Raw genomic sequence first — 23,137 nt, 5'->3', positions numbered from 1 at the left:
TGTTGAAGGGAACTGCCCGTCATACACACTGACAGGCGAGGGTGGAGGGAGTTGGAGCGGGCATAGCGGCATCCTCAGCTGTAATGCTGACTGACACAGTGCCTGGTGGAGCTGTTTCTCACAGAGATGGCCTGCGACATAACTGTCCAATCAATAGGAGTCAATGTATCTTGCATGCATGCACCAGCACACAGATAAGAGGTTTCTATAAAAGCATTTTTAACAGCATGAAATGTACTGGGTTTTTTTTTTGATTAGCTTAACAATGTACTGTTCATTTATTATAATGTGTGCTCAATGAATGCAGGTCAATTCTTTTAGCTCAGTAAACTATTCAGCAGTTCAGTAACACTGATACGTCTGCAGATGTGAAGTGGCAAAATAATCAAAAGTGATTTTACATTTCATTGCACATTGTGTGCTGATGAATGCCTTCAGCTGGAACAAATTAACAGTGGCAGGCATAATGAAGCCTGCTCCAAATTCATTTAAATACATTATTGGGCCACCCACATGTACAATACAGTTTTTGTGCTCTTTGCAACAAAGACACATCAGGGGGATTTCATCAGGTGACAGTGCACTTGACTCCCTTTCTGCCTGAACTGTCAGAACAATGAAAGAACTACATGAAGGGGTCAAGTGCATTGATATCTGGGCAGCAGGCAAAGGTGGAACACCTAGACATGCTTGAGGTGAACGAGTCATTGTTTTACTAGTCATAAGTAAGTCTCAAATCCTAAACTTTTACTTTTGAACCCTAAACAAGTCATAATGCCCTATTCACCAAATGTAATGCCATTTTAACAGGGTACCAAATAATACATTTGCAAAACTCATGAATGCTTTTAGAAATTTGTGTGTTTGTTAAAACAAGTTTTTTGGAATTTGATGCATCTCTGCCTGTAATTTTTGACCTGCATGTTTCACATACTGCAATTAGTTTTTGTTGACCGCAGCACAGTTTTTATATGTGAACATAATTACCTTTGGTATCTGTTTTTTCAGCTAGTGCTCTGTAACATAAAATCAGTTCTTCTCTCCTGAAATGTGACAGGATGCTGTCAGATTGGTTCAGACAAAGTGGATCTGTGAATTAAGTGGTGACTTGCTGGGAATTAAAAGCATTAATGTTATAACTGATTTGTGGCACACACTACTTTTTAATATTTGGGAGAAGCTATCAAGTATTTTCAAGTCAAAAGGCTCACTTCCAATTGAAGTCAAGAGTTATTGGTGTTAGTTACTATTATTTTTTGAATTTATGACCCAAGTCCCCCCCACCAGCCTTCATCCCAAAGACATCCAAAATGTTAAGAGACCCCGGGGAAGGCCCAAATAGACTGAAGAGATTATATAACTTATGTGGTTTGGGATTGCATCGGGATCTCCCAGGAGAAGCTAAAAACTGCTAAATGGGGACAGGAACATCTGGACTTCCTCGTTTAGTTAAAAAATACTCTAAAGCAAGGACACTGTGTCTGCGAGGTTCTTTTGAAGCTGTGAAAGTCTAACTCAAGGGAACTATGGTGTTGGCCTGAGAAAGTAAACACAAATAATGTCAATACTGAATAAACAAGAGATGTGCTTTTATGAGAAGCTGACATGCAGTGCTCATCGTTCCCTGGCAACAAAATACTTTTGGAAAGCACTAATCGTTTCTTCATTCTTCACTGCTTTTACATTAAAATATCTGTAATACATTTTGCTCAGGCTTCATTTCAATTAACCTGAGTGAACTCTGTAAACTGTGTGTGTTAGATAATAACACACAGCAGACAACATAGGAGCGCACACACACTTTCACACATCCTAGCTTGTTTACACTTGAATGGTGCACACTGGAACCATAGATTTATGTTTCATATCATCACGTCTGTGCCAATATTGTTCTTTCCTCTGCAAACTTAATCTCTGCAGCAGATGGAGCTTAAAGAAACCAGACAACAAATATTTGAGCAGCAGCTCCTGCGCTAAAGTTTAGTCATTTGTAAAACTGCGGATGTACACACAACCAACACACTCACATGTACGCACGTTTGCTGCGTGTACGTACACTGTTTTAGCAGGTACACACGTTATAAAAACACACTAGACTGACAAGACAAATCTGCCAATCTGCTCTCATTGTAAGGAATTTTCTGCATATAATGTACATAAAGAAGACATATTTCACTCTCCTACTTGTTTACCATCTTTCTTTCATTCCCCTGTTCTCTCACACTATTGCTGAGAGACTTGGCAGTGCGGCTGATTCATCCACCCCAGCTGCGCATAATGATGAATAGTACGCATATTGTAGTTCAGCACTGAGGTCCAAACACACACTCACCCAGGGTCAAATTCAGTAGCAGCTTTCAGTGATTTGTAGCATCTGTGTTAAGATATTAAGATATTAAGATGTTCATCACATGAGAATAGTTCAGAATTCGTCAGCCAAGCAACTTTTGAATGCTGGTGCAGTAGTTTAAACTTCTTGCACTAAAGATACCTGGTTAGACTAATGCCGTTAAAGACAAATGCAAATTGAGAGAGAGACCCGCCCCTCTCTCTCTTCACTCTCTCAATGAAATGGTAAAACTTGGCAGTGCTAATCAAATATAAACCAAGATTCTGTTATTGTATTGCCTATTTCTCACCTAAAGTGTCTTGAGAAATATAGTTTAGTGTACTGTTTATCTGTAATATTGAGAAGAGAATAGAGTTTTTGTGAACAGGAAGTGGGTGCCATATGTTTCCTGTATTGTGTAAACGCAGGCTTAAAAAAAAAAAACTGAAATCAAACAGTAAAACAAATCAAAGCTGATCAAAAATGAACATGATTCTGTTACTGCAATGATTATTTCTCACCTAAAATTTCTCAAAAACAAATTTTAGATTACTGTTTAACTTTAATTTGAGATTGTTTATAATCTACCAGCTGTCATACTGTTTCCTTTGTTAAAACTGACAAGCTCGATTTACGTCACCCACCAGCAAGTGTTTATTGGTCAGGTGTGGCGCAATGCATTCTGGTAGTTAGATTTCTACCTCTTGTGCAAAACCAAATGCCAGAGGCCTTTTCCTGTGGTTTCTCTGGTCATGTAGCGCCAATAGCAAAATTGTTTGTGTCTTTCTATTGCATGGACGGTTAAGTTTTAAAAAAATGTCATCTTTCCAGCAGTGAAATACTTCTTTAAAGGAAAAACTCAAATAAAAGAGTGGAGAAAACTAATGTACGTACATTTAGTAAATGACTCATACATACAGCATGTACAGTATGTGGCCTTGAATGTTCACTGTCTGTCAAAGGTTTATACTATTTTAACAGTTGCATTTTGTGAATTGCTGAGCTCTGTCCTTGACGTCTCACGGAAGATGTAAGAAGCCCTGCAGCTCTTTGAGAACAGTCGTATTGTGTGAACACTGTAGAAAGCCAATAAAACTCATTCCTCTAATGGAAATACCATTCATTTCCCAATACAGTGCTTGTTTTGTACCAATAATACATTACATTTACTGTACAGGACTCACAGTTTGAGCAAGGGGACATAACATAACCTTGAGAAGAAGCTCTGGTTCTCAATAGCAGAGATGGCTGTTATAATATGTGCATGGTTTTATGTGTGCAGGTGTCGTGTGCTTCGTTGGTCGGTGAGGAAGCTGTTCAGGAGGGGACCAAAAGTGTCTGGTCTGCATGCCTGGACCCCAAGTACAGCCTGATCCACAGAATACAGAGCAAACACTGCAGGGTTTACTCTTTTGGGTGCGTACAGACTCTCACTTACACCTTTTCACTGAATACATTTCCTAAAGCCCCTGACACACCAAATCAACATCAAAAAACTTGTGCCAACAAAAGCCGATGTCTCACGCCTCACGCCGCCTGTGTCTTAGCCAAAAAGTTGCACATAAACACACCAAAAAGACTAAAACAGTGACCAGAGGTACTCTTTAACAAAAGATACTGCATTATAAGCTGCGCCAATGGTATGAAATGGTATACACTAGGTTTCCTAAGTGAGCGTGGTCTGTTCTCAGGCTTATCCCCCCACTGCATTTGGAGGTATTGTGTTGATGGATGAAAGCAAATTCAAAACAATATACTATTTATAACACAAATTTGTTTGCTTCTTATTTTGCCACTCGTTTTCATCTGCTAGCTCAATATCAGACATCAACCCAGTACAGGATCATATCAGTCAAATAACGTTCTCTTGTCCTCCTTACCAAAAACGGTTAAATAATAACAGTAATAGTATTATGCAAAGAAACACAAGTTTAATTATGGTTTTAACTTTTGATTCATGGTTTCACATCTATTTAAATTTCTGTTTAAAAAATGTCGACAGTGCTGCAGTGAAACCAGACTGACCATTCAGCACCAACAGAGAGAAGAGATTCTGTGTTGCCAGATACTGGGAGAGTGGTTTGCAGAGACAAACATGTCTCAGACAGAGTTCATTTTCTCCTGATTGGTCTTTCTTTCGTCAGAATGTTTGGAAAATATGTGGCTTGTGAAAACCAGGTCCAATATTTATTTCAATGACTACAGGGCGAAAGAAATTTATAATACATGTAGGCTTGTTGCCTATGAATTAGGTTAATAATGCGTACTCATGTTCACTTTTCTCACTGAAATAAATAGACTCAGGCTAACAAGAAAAGGGCGGGGAAATGGCGAAACCCATGTGACACAGATACAGGAAAAGAATCTAAAGTGGGCCGCCTCGGCTTATCAATGGTCTCTGACTACAGCCAACAGCCAACTAGAACATATGTTGTGCTCCTGCGTAAGAGGAAATATTTCTCCTGTATTCGTCTCTCAAAAAACAAAACTAGAGGGCCAACAGGATGGATTTAAGATGACAGTTAGTCAGTCAGCACATTAACAACACAACTGGATGTTGAAAGAACAAATCATATTTACTGTGCACTACAAACAATATCACAAAAAATTACAAACTGCTAAAGAGCTCAAAGATTAAAAAAAATCGTACCTAATATCACGTATTTGTTTTGATCTTATGCCCTCTCGACTTTAGTTATGTTTTCACCTTCCTCAATTTTTTTTCTTCTTGTGCACTGAGCTGAACTCCCGACTCCCGATCAGACAGATTGCTCTCAATTACTGAAAAAATAGCCAACACAGGCGGTGCAGGACATGCTGTACCACAAAAAAATTAATGATGGCTGACTGCTGGCTTGGCATATCAGGGCCCAGCACACATCTGAACCCACCACTACATGTCAAACATTAACCTTTATTCTAACATTAATCTGATCTTAATTGTAGCACTTAAACAAAAACAAAAAAACTGCATTCTGTACACTTGCTTTGAGACAAGATGTCATGTGCTGCATCTGTAGAGCAACATTAATTTTCAGACAGTCAGTGAGTTTTCTGCAGATGCGTCAGTTATTATGAGCATCTGCTGCGCTGACAGGCTGTGATATATCTTCTCACTTGCTGCCTTTGTCACTTCACCCATGACAATAAAGATTTTTCTAAGAGGAGAAATTCAGGTCTTTCTCTCACTATTTCATCAAAGAATGAAGAATAATTTCTCACAATGGAGGAGGAGTCTCTCTTTCTGCTCATCCCTTGTTAGCCTTGTCTTTTAAACGTCATCCAATTTCAATGACAAATTGGTCACTGAACCTGTATTTATAAAGCATCCCTGTTTTTAGACAATGAAGGTATATTCACTTTTTTGTGATAGTTATGTTTTGTGTGTGGTTCTTGTGGACATTTTAAATTGTTGAGTAACACTGTAATAAAAGAAAAGATAATCCTGTGTCTGCTTTAACTGTACCTCCAACATCCACCCGGAGCGTCACATCCACTCCACCTCTGCTTCCTCTCCTTGAGTGGCACGTAATCTTGAACGGAGTCAGCCAGGCCGCCGAGGTATTTGACCTTCTTAAGATTGGGGAGTCAATCACTCCCAGTTGGCTTGGTGTCATGGATCAGCTCGGTCAGTTTCCGCCCTGCTGGGCCTCCGCTGTGTTTCCGCTGTGCAGAGGTGCTGTGAAGGTCTGAAGGGATTTTTCTGCAGGAGAGAGGGAGCTTATTAATTTGACTGTTGAGAGACAGCACAGGTGTGCTGGCATCAAGGCAGGCCAGGCACAGACAGTGGTCGAGGAGGGAGAAACTGCTGTTTCTGGCTTCCTGCCTCTCTATGGAGAAGGGGGTCAGGGGTCAAACGGAGAGACTGGAGGAAAACATATCTGATATCCTCTGGCTGACTGATAGGAAGCCACTCATGCAGGCGAGCTACATGCACATGCACCTATAATAAAAGAAATATTATGCATTCTCTCAGTGATTTATGCAAACATTTTAACATTTGACCTGAATATCAGCTTGGGAAAATGTGACTCACAGCTTTGATTTCTGACATCAAGAAAGCTGCATTACCATTTTTCCTCTATCTAACTGATCCCCTAAGACCTCCGGAATGAATTCAATTAATGCCTGGTTGACCCTTAACTTTTGCTAATGCAATAACAGAGAGTTGACCTAAAAATGAAATTCTGTTAAAAGCAGAAACTTTATAAGTGACAAAAGAAAAGTCCTGAGAGTCAGAACAGTTGAACAAGTCAAATTGCTCTCAGAAGTTCCACTTTTCTGCATATGGGGAGTGATGTTCTCCTCCCCGTGTCCCCTATCTGACCTATACGTATAATACACACACACACACACACACACACACACACACACACACACACACACACACACACACACACACACACACACACACACACACACACGTACACGCTTCATGGTCAAACACTTGAACGTATGCCAGGTATGCTGAGTATCCTAATCTCAGGAGACTTCTGCTCTGCTCTACAGAAGACTCAGAAAACTCTCAAATACAGTTCACTGCTGCACTGACTTTAACAGAAATGTCAAATACTATCAAGAGTGTGTGTATGTGTTTTTAGTTCAGTGCATTACTGAGTATGTACACTTGTGTGTCTACTCTTTATAAGAACGTTTTTTGTTTTTCGTGCATACGGTTGATGTGTCTAATTTGCATGCAGTTTAACGAGCCGTGGAAGGCCGTGCCTTGACAGGATGAGCAGCTGTTCTCTGATTGGTCTGTCACATGTTGGTGGATCGGGGGTTGTGGGGAGTCGGGGGCTGCGGGATGTTTTTCCACATGAAAGATCAGTTATCCACCTTTCACCTCTAGTATTCTAAGTTGCCTCCCCCATCCTCCATCTTTGTCCTCATATACTGGTTTCAGTGTTTTATTTTTCTTCTCTTGCAGTAACAGTGCAGATGCAGTAATCAATAATTGTCTGAGAGAATGAATGATCCATTGTCATTAAAAAAAAGAAAAAAATGGTCAAATTTCTGGCCAGTCAAAGCGGACATTAAAACTTATACAGTCACTCATCCATCCCCATTTTTGGCAGGTGTAGTGGTGTAGTTTGTTAAGTAAGCGGGTCATGATTTCTGGAAAGAGATGTTGCTGTTGTGGCTACTAAAACCAAAAAAATCTAGATGGATAAATAGCACTACAGGTAAGAGGAATTTTTTCCTTTTTTTTGGGGGGTGAAATGTACCATTAAAGCCACTGGCAAAAGTGGGTCCAGTTGTGGCCCCTTTATTCACTTTGGCTGAAGAGCCCTCCTGAGCAAAATTAGGAAATAATGATCTTTTTTGAATTGTGGCTGCTTTAATTAATGATTATTTTTGTCACATTTTCAAGTTTCTGTTCAATGAGGGAGGATGTTATTGTCTTAAGTGTTAAATTTAATTTTCTTTCAGTAACTGAGCTAGCTGTAGGTGTATATTTGACTGAAGACAAGGCTATGCTGTTTAACTTAGCTTAGAGTGCACCTCCATCTTTAAGTGAGCACAAAATGTATTGTGGTTCCTCCAAGGTAGCACTAGAGGAACTAGGAAATGCAAATACACACTTTAACAAAAACCAATACCATCTAAATGGCTCAAAAAGTGTCCAGAACAGTAGCCTAAATGTGGACACAATTTATGTTTTAGGATGACTTTGGTAACCAGGAAACATTTTGACTTGGTTAAACTCCTTAAGTTTCACAAAGGACACAGACAGTGGACCCTTGGATGAAAGTCTGGAGTGTGTTTGACCCATCCACATACCATCCCAACTGCCCTATGCAGACTTACTCGCCCTGTATACTTAGATAGTTGCACAAGTGTCAAAACATACCATCGCCCTGCCTCTGTTCATCGGTTTCTTACAAGTTGGGATTGACACCAGGTTGCAGAAAGACTTGGATTCCTTGAATCTGAAAGAGGTTCACTCATGACAAATTTTCCTGCAGACTGTCGGCCATGTAGCAGTTGCTCAGTTGGAGCGCTTATATAGGCTAAAGCACATCAGTCATTAATCATGCACCTGTTAACGAGCTGCAACATGTGATGAAGGAGGAAAAATAGAAGCATGGTACAGACACAAAAAAGAGTGACGGCTGAGATGGAGAGATAGAAACATTTTGAGAGCACCATGGGAGAAAGGAGAATTTGAAAGCGAACCACACTAACAGATAGCAGATAGTTTCCCAGCCTACACAGCATTTGTTAACCACCTTGCCTCTGAGGTTCACAGCATCCAGTCATGTTGTTGACATAATAGTTCAGTGCCAGGACAGGCACACTTAAAGCAACCCAATGGGTATTTGTGACCCATCACACGCACACATCTTCACATCTGGTTGCCGTGACATCCTAGTCAACAGTGTTACCTCTCCTGCACTCTGTAGTCTCCTGAGAGAGGATATTACAGCTTGCAGAGACCCTCCTTTATCAGCGCTGTCATCCAGAAGCGCCTCTGATGCACTTTGAATCCTACCTCCCTCCTGCTGCTCCGTGAGTAATCCCTGATCCCTGTCGTCTAAAGTGTCGCTGCAATGATTCCTGGCCAAAACACCCCACCAGAGAATGGGAATCTCTCAATGAAGCATTTGAAATATTTAGTGCGGTAAAAAGAGACGTCTAGTTGCATCTCAATCTCTCCCATATTCTCGTCTCTCGTCTCCCCTGCCAGTGGGTTTGCATTCAGAGAGACGTGGTGCCTCATCTGTAAAAGATGTGTACTGTGAAATGTACTCCCTCTGCCGCAATTACAGAATACAGCTGCAGCTCAAACTAGACACTGGGGAATGCGGAGATAGTGACTGAGAATGAAAGAAAGGAGAAAATTGCAGAATTAGAGAAGGGAGGGGTGGGATGAAGAGAGAACAGCAGTGAGAAAAGGATTGGGAAAAGTGAGGGAGATGCCTGAAAGAGACAGAAATACAGGGAAATGTGCCTGTCTCGAGCTTTGATTGATCGGGCCCAAAAAATCAGGCCGATTATACATGGTCCTGCGTAGTCTCTGCCCAAACACGACCCAAGTCCAAACCACAGCAGCAGTTTTAGGCCCAAGCCCAGTAAAAACTCAAATTTTCACTGTGAAAAATTCTACATTTTTAAATATTAAAACATTTGTTACAAGCTAAACCACTTCTTCTCTTGCATCTGTTGTTTCAACAGCCTGTTGTCGGCTGAATCTCATGTACGACAGGTTCAGCAGAGCAGACTGTGCACCTCGGTGCCTCTCTGTCTCTGAGTGGGCACAGCAGTTCATTGTGATGTGGCGTGCAGGTGAAGATCACTGCTCTTTAATGCATATTTCACACATCTCTCCCACTGCTGGGGTAGCCTACTCCATCGACATTTGTGATCATTTGTGCTGATGTTTCTCAACATTAAGACTATGTGTGTGCATCTTAAACCCTGTTGCTTTATATAACAAATGTTTTTGGGTCTCTGATCAAACTTTTTCTCTTGAACATAAAGTATAACAATATATTGGTCTTAAAGTTTTAGCTCAGATTTTATTGAAATGAAACAGGAATCAGTTTTCCTGTTTTGTGCTCGAAAGCATTTGGCCTTAGTGCTATCAAGTGATAGCATGACAGGAAACTGTAGGCTCTATCTTTGACTTAACAAGCCGTTCATTAGATTTCCCATGAAATTTGACCCACTCTCGTACAGTAAAAGGCAGCAGATCTCATTAGTGGTTGTTGCAATGTCTTATAGCAATATGGTAAAAATGTATTTAAGTAAAAAAAGCTACATTAATACATACATCCATCCCTCTCTGTCTAAGGCTTGGTATTATCGGCTCATTTCAATATATGATTATCAGGTCCTGACACAGCACAGAATTTTAGCTTTGCCATTGCAAACATGTTGCCATACTAGTTTTAGTTTTAAGCTCAAAACTTAAAGCTTCTGCTTTTAACAGGCTTTTATTCACTAGCATGACTTTAGACTCTTAGTCATGTCTATTAAAAAAAAGAAATCCGAAAGTTTTGAAATGTTAAACGTGTATAAGACAAACAAGTGTACAATAATTTTGTCTGCAGAAGCTATGATCAAAACAATGCAAGATTTGGATTTAAATCAGTGATTGTTTGATCAAAATTTGTCTCTTCACATCTGACAAAACGCTTTTTGACATGCGTTTTGAGTGTCCACTTAGAGTGGGATCTTACTTCCCCACTCTATATAAAAATGAACTCCTAAATCACTTCTGTTTGCATAAAAAAACAAATGAGTTGATGTTTTTAAACAACAAAAGTTTATCATGCTAGACGGAAAATTCAGCGCCAATTTTGTAGTGCAGCATTTACCATATATTTATTTATTTGTAGCGGCCCACTACAATATCAACACTGATCACCACAAATTGATTCCCTATTTTTTTATGATGGATAAAATCTTATTTCATTGTAGAGACGCAAGCGGAGTATTGATTCGCTTAGCCCCTCACCTCTCTCTGTTTATCATGAGACGAGCTAGCGCACCTGCAGGAGTGTTAGTTTAACGCAGGGGAGAGTTGGTGAGAGTCGTTTAACGACAGAGTCAAGCTGTTTTGTTGGCAGTTTTAGTTAGTTGGGACTGTTTAACAGCTGCTGCTCTGCTAAATGGGCAGACTATTTAAAATGACTGTTCACCAGGAGGAGAAACGCTCTGGCAACGGTCCTTCAGCACCGCGTCTAACCTGTGTAACGGCCGCAACAGAACGTTTTCTTATCTAGCAGGGAGTCTAATAAGCAAGGATGTCAGCTGAGCAGGTGTTTGTTTACTATAGCCCAGGACACATTAGCATAGACACTGCTGAAATAATGTAGCCATATGCGACCCAGACCACCTCCAAATGTGGTCAAAGTGTTTAGATGTCAAGACTTTTTGAGGACACATTGAGTGCATTCACACCTGTACTTAAAGCTGTCCACATGTAATGTGAGTCCCCAGGACATACCAGGTGCCAACAGGCTCAAAGTATAAGTCAACAAGATTACATATTGAGACACACACTCACTGTTTCCTTTTGGTACAGTTTCTAACACTCTACATATCTTGGCTTGTACCAAATAAGTGTTGAAAGTATCATACCGTATTGCCTTATGCTGTGTGGGCTGCAGGTTGGGTGCTGATGATCGGTCCCTTGAGCGTTCTCTGGCGAATGCGGGATGTGAGGTCCACTGCTTTGATCCAAGTCTGAAGCAGCCTCACCTACAGCAGGCTGAAATGTGGCTCCATCGGCTCTCTGTAGACTGGAGGGATCCTAACCCAGCCATCGTTGCCCAGCGTCAGTATGCCAACACCAAGAAACTGGCCACCATCCTTAATGACTTTGGACACAGACAGGTAAGAGGTAGAACGTAAGTGAGATCATATACAACAGCTGTTAAGGATTCTGCCATTAAAAAAAATCACCTTGAAAATATGAAAGTGATATTTCTGTCTCAGGAAGAGGATTCACTCATATGCTGCATGCATGAAAACACAGGCTCCCTCCTGTGCACCCAAACATAACACAGCTCATCATGATTCATTCCTCTGTTGTCTGTCTCAGACTCCAGGTGGATAAATACCCATATATAATTTTGTTTAGTATTATCATGCTGAATATAACCTCTTCAAAGCCCCCCAGGGATTGTGTTCCACCTCATCAGATAAGGATCTGCATACAAGATCAATCATACACACACCAAGCCCACCGATAGCATGCATACTAATAAACACAGTTATAGATCCGGTGAACATGCCTGTTCTGGAACAGGCTGAATGATAATTCAAGGTCAAAGAAGCCAAGCTTCCTTTACATAGGTAATCCAATCCAAGCTGTTCTCTCTTCTTGTAGCAATGAAAACAAAACAGCTCTAGAGGGTACAGATACATGAAGACATAAGACAGAGCAATTAAAGTCTAAACAACTAGATACCATAAAAAACATCAAAATCTAAAAGACAAAAATGAACACATTCTTGCTACCCAGATAAAGAAGTACTTCCATTGTGGGCCTCCAAGAGTTTCCATTGACACCAACTTCAGGCCATGGTGTTTTAAATCACCTTATCTAAGAGACACTCTGCAAAGAAATTAGCAGAACACATTACTTTTCCCCTTGGAATAAATCCTTTTTATCTAAATCTATGTCTTTTGTCTGACGCAACTTACAGGACGAACATTATATTTTAGCCTCACTACTGTTAAGTAACTAGGATTTAAAAATTTGGTGCTACTTTGTTCAATTGGCTACTAAGGGACTGCTAGGAGGGCTTTCAACTTTTTATTCTTATTTGAGCCCAAAAAATTAACTTAGATTTTTCTCCCTTCTCTGTAAGGTGATTTGGTTGGCGGATGTAGTTTGGTAGACAGAAAATAGTTCCTAGATGAAACTGCTCACAACAAGACCTGTGAATTATCTTAAATAACTGGGTCATGATTACTGGAAAGAGACAATGCTGTTGAATTTTTTTAAATGTTTTGTTTTGCTGCTCTGAGCACCACAAGCCAATTGCCATCTAGTTCCATTATTTTAGAGAGAAGGCAGACATCTCTAAAGCTGATGTCTTCAACACTCTGCATCTCACACCAAAACAGTCTAGACTGACAAATAGCACAACAGGTAAGAGGAAAATATTTTAGTTTTTGTTCTTTAATTGGTTGAATTGTCCCTTTAAATGATGGTTGTCATGCTGCTCAATCATTTGTTGCCTCAGCTAGTATAAGCTGAGTTGGTAATTGCTTTTATGAAGCCAAAAGCAAAGCAAACTGGCTCATACAAGGGACTTGGAAAGACATTAAGATGTTCTGTGTGTGACAAGATATGGACAAATAACCATTGGTGCGTGTGTGTGCGTTCATGAGGGTGGGTTTTTACACTAAACCATTTCATAGATGACAGTATCCACCTGTTTTACATGCAAAGCCATGCACACATCCTAGTAATGAGGTTTTAATGCGAGCACATAGTGTGCCAGAGGACCAAACAGCAGAACAGTTTCTTCTCAAAGGCCTCTGTGACAGCAAAAGCAGCAGTGAAGAAACACAGTCACTCGGAGAGGTCAAAATATGCATTTGTGCAGCATTTCTTATCTGTGTTTGTTAAAAACTACGCAGATGAGACATTTATGGAGCTCTGGTGACCAGCTGAGATAGCAGATACTGTCACCTCTGGGACAAATGTTACTAGCAGAATGTCACATCGCATTTACAGAAAGAAACGGCATACTGGACCATTGATCATGCTGGTAATTGGGACAATATAGCAGTGTAAGTACTGTCCAGCGGTACTACCATTCTTAATTAAATGAGGTACAGCCAAATTACAAGGTGCAGAAGGCAACCACAATGTACAGCACATCCATCTCACAACCGTTTCATTTTCAGCAAGGCATACATGTTGCTGTGGTAACCCCACATAGACCTTTGGATTTCTAAATAGAAGACCCTTATGTCTGCCTCTTTGATGTAACCAATTATTTCAAACTGATGGACGATTGGATCCCAACAAACCAAACTAAGGACCCCATCTTATACTCGGCGCAAAGCAGCACAACGCAGCACAGCGTAGCGCGTAGGTCTTAAAATGAGGTGTGATCAGGCGCATTGCTATAGAAGAAAACAATTGCACCATTGACCAAAGAAAACCTGGTCTAAACTTAGTAGCGCAGTATTTTCCTGCTATTTAAAGCCTCCAGAGAAAACTTTTTTGTTCAAATATTTAATTTAATTGAATTTAATGTTGATTGCACAATGTAATGGCCATAGAACAATGAGAAAACTGTGTTAAAACTGATTTGTTATCAGCCTATCTTTCATTATGCAATTCTTCCTGCCTCTGGATATCTCCCATGAAAAAAGAAGGATCTATTTACAGCACAAAAGGAAGTGTGTTGATCATTGCACAACAAAAGCAGGAGGAGAACTCTGCTGTTTGCTTCCCCAGGTCCGACACTATAGCTATCCGCAGCAAAGGAGCCTAATCTTGCGGTGAGTGAGTGATTTTGCAATTGTCATTACTGTCCACAGAAGTAGTGGACAGAAAAAAAATAAAAAAATATATATATATATATATATATATATATATATATATATCTAAGTAAATATATATGTGTGTGTGTGTGTGTGTATGTGTGTATATATATATATATATATATATATATATATATATATATATATCTAAGTATATATATATGTGTGTGTGTGTGTGTGTGTGTGTGTATATATATATATATATATATATATATATATATATAACTCTATAACTATAACTTATAGATATCCAAACTCTAAGATGATATCTAGTCTTGTATCACGATATGGATATAAAATTTAATCGATATTGCTCAACCTAAACTGTAAGTGAGCACAAGTATCTCATAAGCTATTTGGAAAAATAAGACTGAATATTAAGACAGCTCCTATTGTGTGTCTTCATCAGGATGCCTTTGGGAGGCTCTGCCCTGATGCCAAAGCAGTTGTTAAAGTGTTCCCAAATGCACAGAATCAGCAAACCTCTCAGATGTGTAATTAAATATCTTTAATTGCGATCTGCTCTCTTGTGGCAAGCTTACTAAATAAAGCACACAAAACATTTAATAAATAATAAAGGTCAGAGAGGCTGTGGTGTTTGGCTCTCTGGTTTACAAGCAAAAACATTTGAATTACTGTGACATGACCAATTGTGTGGAACTAAAGGAGACTTTAAATAAGAGTCTCATTAATAGCTCAGATTTACCCACCATGAAATAAACACATTTTTAGGCCAATTAACAAGCCAAAGTGTAAACTCCTATTTAAAATAATTTTCTCAAATCTGCAAAGTTGTTTGTTTACAAAGATTCAGACAACTTTTCATCAAAAGCGTCTCTAAATTAAAATTTGTCCCAATGTGCTGCCTAATCCTGAGGATGCTTTAATGAAATAATTACCATGTGTATTTTGATCACATACTGCGCGAGTCACTTGGAGGAGAGGAAATATTTGCCTATTGGGTATAAAGCCTGTTTGCAGCAATCTGACATTCATTTGTCAGCAGTACGAGGGCAGAAATTTATGTGGAGCACAGACGTTTTACACAAACTATTCTACAGAGGCAATACAGCAGGGCTGATCAGCTCTATTGTTGTAAAAATACAATTTGGTTTGTGTTTTTGAATTCAACATGAGTTACAGTTACAGACAATTACAGTGCAAGATGTCTTTTTGCAGTTAGATTTTAATATTGGACTGCATAATAATATAGTTGGAAATTAAAGCTCTTTATAAAGTGGTTTAAAGGATTTTCTTTCACAGTTCAAAATTCTTTCAACAGAGCTTAAACCAAAGACAATTCAATGTTGTTCATTAAATCTTATTGTTTGAGAAACTTGTCTGTATGTCATCAAATGCTTTTTTCATAAATAAGTAAAATCCCTCTAATTAATATGCAGCTGGAGCCAGAGGATGGTGAACTTTGCGTAAACACTGTCACACAGGCCATACTTCACTGCTGCTCAGTGCATTTTCAGCATAAAGTCATCATGAATGTGGAAATTATATAAATTAATTATCTATAGTAACCAAAGGTATTTTTTGTACAAGTCTGTAGGCTAAACATATATATTTCTGCATTCATGGGCATTTAAACATAGGGGTTTATGAGGATCGGCTAGTTTCCATCTGCTTGATCCTGGCACTTTCCAAGCAGGCTAACCCCAACTTTAGCCTAGAGCTTGCTGACCCTGCTCTGGAGCGGAGTAGTTTGCGGGGTTATCTACTGAAAATGGACTTTACCTTGGGCTAAAAGTTGCCAGTGTAACGAGGCTAAGTAAACAATAGCACTTGTTGTTAACATGAGTAACATGCTCAAACTGACATTTAACCCAGGGCGAGCAGAAGAGCAGTGTAAAAGCCCTGGGTTTGGGATTAACCTTTGGTTATCAATGTGTGAAAAGGGGCTAAATTAGACCAGGGTCAACTTAAAGCCCAGGGCTAATGCAATGTGAACAGCCTATATTTCTTGGCTTGGGGCAGGTTGCCCTGTTGCCTTGGCAACTGTTCTCAGGCAAGAAGTAACCCAGCACATAACCTCCCATAAAAAGGCAAAATATCATTGTTACATTTTGTTGTTATGTGTAGATGAATCAAGCAAATTATAATATGTTAAGCGTTAAGGGTGTAAATCACTGGTTTCATTACGATACAATATTATATCGATACTTTGGACAACGATACGATTTTTGTAGATATTACAAAGGCTACCACAATACGATTTCGATTTGATTTAGGGGCCAAGGGATAGGGGCCGATATTATCTGCTCATTTAACACAGTCGGTTACAGGAGAAGCTGCCACCCCTTTCTTTGCTTTTAGCCAGAAAAGATAAAAACAACACATACATAATTGGAAATAATTAAAACTGGTTAATTTCCTTTCTGGAAAAAAATGTTTTCATTTTAATTCAAACGATCTTATGCCTAAAAATTCAGGGCTATCTGACTTGAAGACAAACTTATCCCAACAACCTCAAATGTGGAGTAACAAGATCTTTTCACGAATGTATAAATCTCAATATTAACTGTCAAGGATCATAAAATAACAGTCTTATGTAGGTCACATTTCCCCCACATATACAGTATGCTAATGTTTTTAGCATAAGCCTAGGGCATTTTACATTGCTGAAATTAGCTTAACTGCTAGCAGACTTTTCCTCTACTCATAACTAAACCACTTCACTATTATTTATGCTTTGTCTTACTCACCACTGGTTTAAGTCCCTGCACCTCCCGACAGAACAGCACGGATGATTTTCAGTCTTACAGGCACATTTTTTCAGTCAACATTGATGAAACAGAGCAGCAAGAAGTCAGTGAAGTGGCCCGGCAGGTACATTGTGTTTCCTCAGCATGGCTTTTGTTTACATATGACGTACGCCATCTGTTGACACGCAGTTTCTCCAAAAACAAAACATTTCCACAGTGATGATTTAGGGTGTGCTCCAAAAGCTGTTGCACGTGCCCTCCTTCACTTCCACTCAGCCCTTGGTGTTATGTCTGTTGCACGTTCGCCAAACCAGGATGAGAGGGTGCACCTATGTCAAACCAGGTGAAAGTACTCTGGATAAATGCGCGTCCACAGCTGTGGTGAGTAGACCACACGTGTCATCTCAGATCGTCCTGATGCAGAGGTGGAGAAAAAGCATGCAGCAGAGTTTTCAGCATGTGAACAGCTGCTTCTCACTGAGATGTATGAGCAGGTAAAGCATATAATGTGCAAAAAAGTAAAATGTGGACGTTGAAAACAAAGAGAAAAATTCTGATCAGAGTGACAGCTGACTAAAGAAATCAGGCACCAGGAGTAAACAAGCCTGGCTGTTAGCCTGGTCTGGAGCAGGATAAATCTCCATGGTAACTTATGTGCCTCTACTTTCATGCAGCTGAGTCAAGGCTAAAGTCAGCCTGGATACCTGGAAAATCCTTAATCCACTATCCTAGTCTTGAGCCAACCCTGAAACTCAAAATCCGATATCCCGGCTGGCAGGGAATGCTCCCACAATATTAGCTAACGTTACCTACAAGTTGCAATAATGTTTTAAATATGATACAGTGACCTAAAAGGGTCTTAAGAGGACAAAAGTGATTTTTTTAAAGGAGGACCTGAGGGTTAAAGAAAGCATCTTAATCTAATGTTCAAACAAGGTTTTGAGGATGTTTATCATTTTGAATAATGTCTCTGTAAGGTTAAATGCTAACTAAGACGTAATGTTTGAACTTCATCATTCTGAGGATGTTTGGCGATTTTGAGATGACAGATCATTGTCTGTTGTTTTAGAAAACATTCACACATGTTGCAAAAAATATTTATCGAGAATGTTACTCAAATTTTAACATTCTGGGAACTAAAAGAAAACTTGACAATAAAAACGTTACTAAAACATTGCATTGGTTCCATTGCACCATTCTCAGAATGTTTTTAGAGCCAAAAATTGCTAGCTGGGATGGCTGTTCCACGCAATAACAGTAGTACTGTTCATTAATACTTCTTTCTTATTTAAAACAACTGTAGAAACAGTACAACTTCTACCTCTATGGTTTTTTTATGCAGAAAATACAGCACAATGCATTGGTATTAACTTGTATTGCTAACCATGGCTAATCTGGCTAGAACTGGCATTGTCAGCAAGTTTATAAAATCTTAGTCTAACGAAATATTGCACTGCAACGCAGTCAACTATGGTTTGATGTCATTCCCAGCTCCGACCTCAAACGCAGCCAAAATGTCAAACTAACACTGATCCAGTGAAACGATCCATTAACGTCAATCAGACATCTGCAGTTTTTGACAAAAGACATCTTACTTTGCTCTCAAACCAAAAGGGAATTGTTATCACCTACTGTCTTTCAGCATAGTTAAAGACCACTGAGCGTGACTAGCGCTGCACTGTAGCACAAGTCATCTTTCCACAGCTCTAACACCATATGGACTTTACTCACACCACACGGGAGTCTTGCCAGGGCTTGTAACTTCTCCTGCAGTGACAGTTGATATTGGCAGCATTGGAGCAGGGACCACTGAGGCAGAAAGGCAATTTATGTTAAGTCCACTGACAACAAAAAGGTCAGAGAGTGAGGCTATATGAGCTGCTCTAAATAGCATCCAGTCCTGACACATGCACACAAACACAACAAACGCATACAGAAACACATCCTTCCTCTGAGACGACGCAAATACATCACCTCTTGATGATGCCATATCATTTTCCATTAGGAGGTTTCTGTCCAATTAAGGAACATATCTCTGCTTGTGGGAGTTTTGGGGCCCGCAGGGAGGATAGAGGACAACATTTGGACATGTTCTCCACAGAAAGCTGTTTTTTGAGAGTTTTTGAGACTTGTTCAGTCCCACTAATGAGTGCTGGGAATTCTGTAGCGTCACCAAAGGCATCAGTTGGAGAGGAATTTCATGGCTACTTAAATAGCTGTGCTGTCAGATGATGTTCTCAGTTAAGCTGGAGATATGTGAACATTTCCCACAATTAAAAAAAGACACAAGGAACTATGAGTTTCCTTCCGCTAGTATCTCATATTATCTTTAATGTAATAATCCTTGACACGACAGTACCTCGGGCCTCTTTCTGATAAATCTTGTAATCTAAATCTCTCCTCAGGTCTTATCGCTGCTAATTTAGTGACTACATGATGTACTTGCTGAGAAAATGCTAACTGAAACAGCCTAGAAGGAATAAAAGCACTGTCTCCGAACAAGAGTTTTAAAGATATAAAGGTCAGACAATGGACATCTTTAGCAATCCAGTAGAATTAAGAGGAATCCCAAGATCCTGAGGATGTGCATTAAACTTTGGGCTTGCATGAGTCTCCTCACATGAATATGACCTCGGGGTGCTATTAACATTCATTTTTATGAAGCATTTCCTCTCCGCTCAATCACAGCAAGCCTTGTCAGGCCGCTCTCTGGCTGAATCCATCATCGAAATCGCTAAAGCTACAACAAAGGCCAAGCCTCACTTTCTCCTTTTCATCTTTTAATAGCTTTCGCGTTCAATAATTCCACACAGTTTAGCGTCATTCCAGTGTTATAATATAACTCATTTACTATTACCTAAAGAAAAAAAAAGTGGTTTTTTTGCCTGTTGTAGGTGGATGTTTTGAAGGCGGATATGGAGAGCGCAGAGTGGAAGATTTTGGAGAATTTGGTCCTGGAAGGAGTTCTCGACTCAGTGGGTCAGCTGTTGCTGGAGCTTCACCTGCACTGGGCGGGATTTGAGGTGGGCGGTGACGACCCGTCCGTGGTGCGCTACTGGTTCAGCCTACTCAAGGAGCTTGAGCACGCAAACTTCCGCCTCTTCCACGTCCACAGCGACCCGGCCAAACCCCACATCTTTCTGCATAAGAATATCCTCAACGCCAGCAGTGCGTACACTCTGAGCTGGGTGAACACAGAGTGGAAGCATTGAGAAAAGCCAAACTGAGCGACTGAACCGAAAAAAGAGGTGTTATCTCAGCCAGAACAGCTTCTGAATGGAAATGTACAAGTTTGTGTAATACGGAGATTTAAGTCAGAGCACATATTCTTGCTAGAGAACAGCTGCACCACCAGAGACGGCTCTTATCTAGCCTGACCTTTTTGCAAAGCAGAAATCCCTGCTCCTACTTATCCTCCTGCCCTGCCTCTCCTGGCCTGTAATGACCTCAGCCGTGTAGAGGGGCAGAGTAATTCGCCTCCAGAGGCAGTCTGTGTTCTACCTCATAGTGGTGGTGTTGTTGGCTGCAGGTCAGCCTCTGAGTCACAGACACCCCTGTCATCGTGGTCCTATCAGAGCTTGGCTCACAGCTGGCCAGCTATTAGACAACCTTTACAGATTACAATAGTCTGTAGAGGCCCACAGCACAAATTTCTTAAAGGTCCAGTGTGCAGGATTTACGGGGATATACTGGCAGAAAGTGAACAGATATAATGTTTTCTTCAGTGTATAATTAAGTGTAGTATTTTTATTTCCTTAGAGCAGCATTTCTCAAACATCTCGTATACTACTAGTCCTGCATGTTGTGGATCTCTTCCTGTCGCAGCACAACTGAAATATATGATCAGCCTGTCATCAAGCTGCTTCACAATGAGTTGATCATATGAATCAGCTGTGTCGCAGCAGGGAGATTTAAAGACAAGTGGTATTCAAGGAGAGGTTTGGGAAACGCTGGCTCAAATGAGCTGTCAATATCTACATAGGGAATGGCTCATCGTGCACAGACAAGTACTTCAGTGGTCATTGTTAAAGAGGCTTTTAATGGGGCCGAATTATCTGCAGAGGTGTCTTTCTCTCCAAGACAAAAAAACTAGTGATTTAAACCAGTAAAAACACTGAACAAAGCAGCTTTACATTAAAATCAGTGTTTTTCTAACACTCTCATCACAAAGGAGCTGCTAACTATAGTGGCCAACATGAAAACTCTGCCAGTGTGTAATTTGTCCGTTCTGGGCTACTGTAAGAACATGGCAATGCAACATGGTGGACTTCAGAAACAAAACTCCCTATGTAAATGAAATTTGCTCATTTCAAGGTAACAAAATAAGGATAATTCTTATTTTCAGATGATTATACAATAAAGAAAACATGCTTGTATTATCTTCCATTTCTGCCAATATATGGCTTTATATCCTACACACTGGTTATGTGTGTACTCATTAGAAGGTGCTGGGCTGGCGACCCGTCTTTGATGTGCTGAACTGTGTCAGAGAAACACAGTTTCGTAACATAAAACCACTTCATGCAGTGTTTACTGGTTTCAATCACTTGGTCCATTTGTTTTGGAGAAGAGGAGACATCTGTGGATATTTCGGCTCCAGACTGAAATTTCCCTGAATAATGAACACTAAAGGAATTCTAACCGGGAAGAGTTTCAGATGTTTGCAATCTGCAGTCCTCACTGCTAAATGCCACTAAATCCCCCCTAAATCTTACACACTGCTCCTCTAAATAGAATATGAATTGAAGGAAATGGATACATGACATTAAAGGGGGAGGACAGATGAAAGATCCTGCCTCATTGACAGTAAGTGATTATTCGTGCGAGGCAGTTGGAGCTGCCTCAACTGAAAGAATGACCGGTGGAATAGGGGTGATAAAGGAAGAGAGATGGGATCTGCTCCGGGGGCAGAAGATGTCTGGACGAACGAACGCCTCCCTGCAGTTGAACCCTTATACGATTTTATCTAGAACATAAAACACAACAATAATGTGAAGAACCCCACAGTGGTGTCTCCAGATTTTTTCAGCGTGCTTGTTGGATATTTGAATGAGGACGTGTGGGCGAGTGCGTGGGAAAAAGACAAAAAGAAAAGATGAACTCCAATTATCTTTTTTTCCATATTGCAGTTTCCTGGGTTATAATAGAAAACAACAATTGAGATCCACACAAAGAGGCATTTTGTGTAACTGTCAGTTCTTTTCCTCCATCTGTTTTCTTCTGGTGTTCAATTGGCCTCGTTCCAGTATCTCTGCTGCACCAGAACTTCACCAACAAACTTCATCTCAAAGCATAATACTGGGCTGACAACCTCACAAAATAATAATCCACATTTAAAAATGATCCAATTAATGTAATTTGTCAAATGTTTTGATGCAGTTCAATAAAGAAAGGGAAAAAAAAGTAGATTTCTTGTTGTGGTTTTGTCATATTATAGATGAAACTAGAACTGCCACCTCACAGTTCTATGCCTCCATAAACCAGTCAAGTTGCACCTACAGCTGACATCAATATCTGTGAAAATGTGGATGCTTAACACACATCTTCTCCCGCCAGCACAGACGATCAATACAACCAGCACAGATTCAGGGAGGCCAGCTGAGATTAGTGTCACCAATTCAGAACAATCTGACAAAATGTTTTACTTTCTGATATGAGTAATGGCTAGAAACGTGTTTTTGCAGAACATTATGAAGCTGACCTTTTTGATATGAAATGCCATCAGTTCATCAATATATCATATTAGACATTTGTGTACAATTTGTATATATGTTCAAGTGAATGTTTTTGGCCAGATTTGAGATAAATCCCCTGAAGGAAGTCTTGAGATATTACATTGACGAGAATGAGACAGACGCGATGGTCACAGTGACCTTTGACTATAAAAATTCTAATCAGTTCATTGTTGACTCAGAGTGGACATTTGTGAATAATCTGAGGAAATTCCCTCAATGTGTTCTTGAGATATTGTGAAAGCTGATGCATGGAAAAAATGACTTTGATCTTTGACCACCAAAAATCTTATCACTTCATTATTGAATCCAAGAGCACATATGGGCAAAATTTTAAGAAAATTGCA

The 23,137-nt window shown here is 40.0% G+C and overlaps 1 protein-coding gene and 1 long non-coding RNA gene across 2 annotated transcripts in view; one reads left to right on the top strand and one right to left on the bottom strand.

The window, feature by feature from the left end:
• Window positions 1-11,559, bottom strand: part of LOC148186848 (uncharacterized) — a 51,589-nt gene extending 40,030 nt beyond the window's left edge. The window contains exons 1-2 of the long non-coding RNA XR_015779154.1: window positions 11,420-11,559; window positions 5,796-6,032 (exon numbers count right to left, since the gene is read on the bottom strand). This is a non-coding gene — a long non-coding RNA (uncharacterized LOC148186848). The remainder of the gene's footprint in view (window positions 1-5,795; window positions 6,033-11,419) is intronic.
• Window positions 1-22,464, top strand: part of mettl24 (methyltransferase like 24) — a 54,018-nt gene extending 31,554 nt beyond the window's left edge. The window contains exons 3-5 of the mRNA XM_042503321.2: window positions 3,612-3,745; window positions 11,449-11,674; window positions 19,953-22,464. Coding sequence (XP_042359255.2) covers window positions 3,612-3,745; window positions 11,449-11,674; window positions 19,953-20,270 — 678 coding nt within the window. The 3' untranslated portion in view covers window positions 20,271-22,464. The remainder of the gene's footprint in view (window positions 1-3,611; window positions 3,746-11,448; window positions 11,675-19,952) is intronic.
• The last annotated feature ends 673 nt before the right edge of the window (window positions 22,465-23,137 follow it).

Source organism: Plectropomus leopardus, chromosome 16 (genome assembly GCF_026936395.1).
Source record: "Plectropomus leopardus strain MGB_pleo_1.0 chromosome 16, ASM2693639v1, whole genome shotgun sequence".
NCBI lineage: Eukaryota > Metazoa > Chordata > Actinopteri > Perciformes > Serranidae > Plectropomus > Plectropomus leopardus.
The sequence above is the reverse complement of the archived record's forward strand: the minus strand, read 5'-3'. Positions and strand labels throughout refer to the sequence as shown.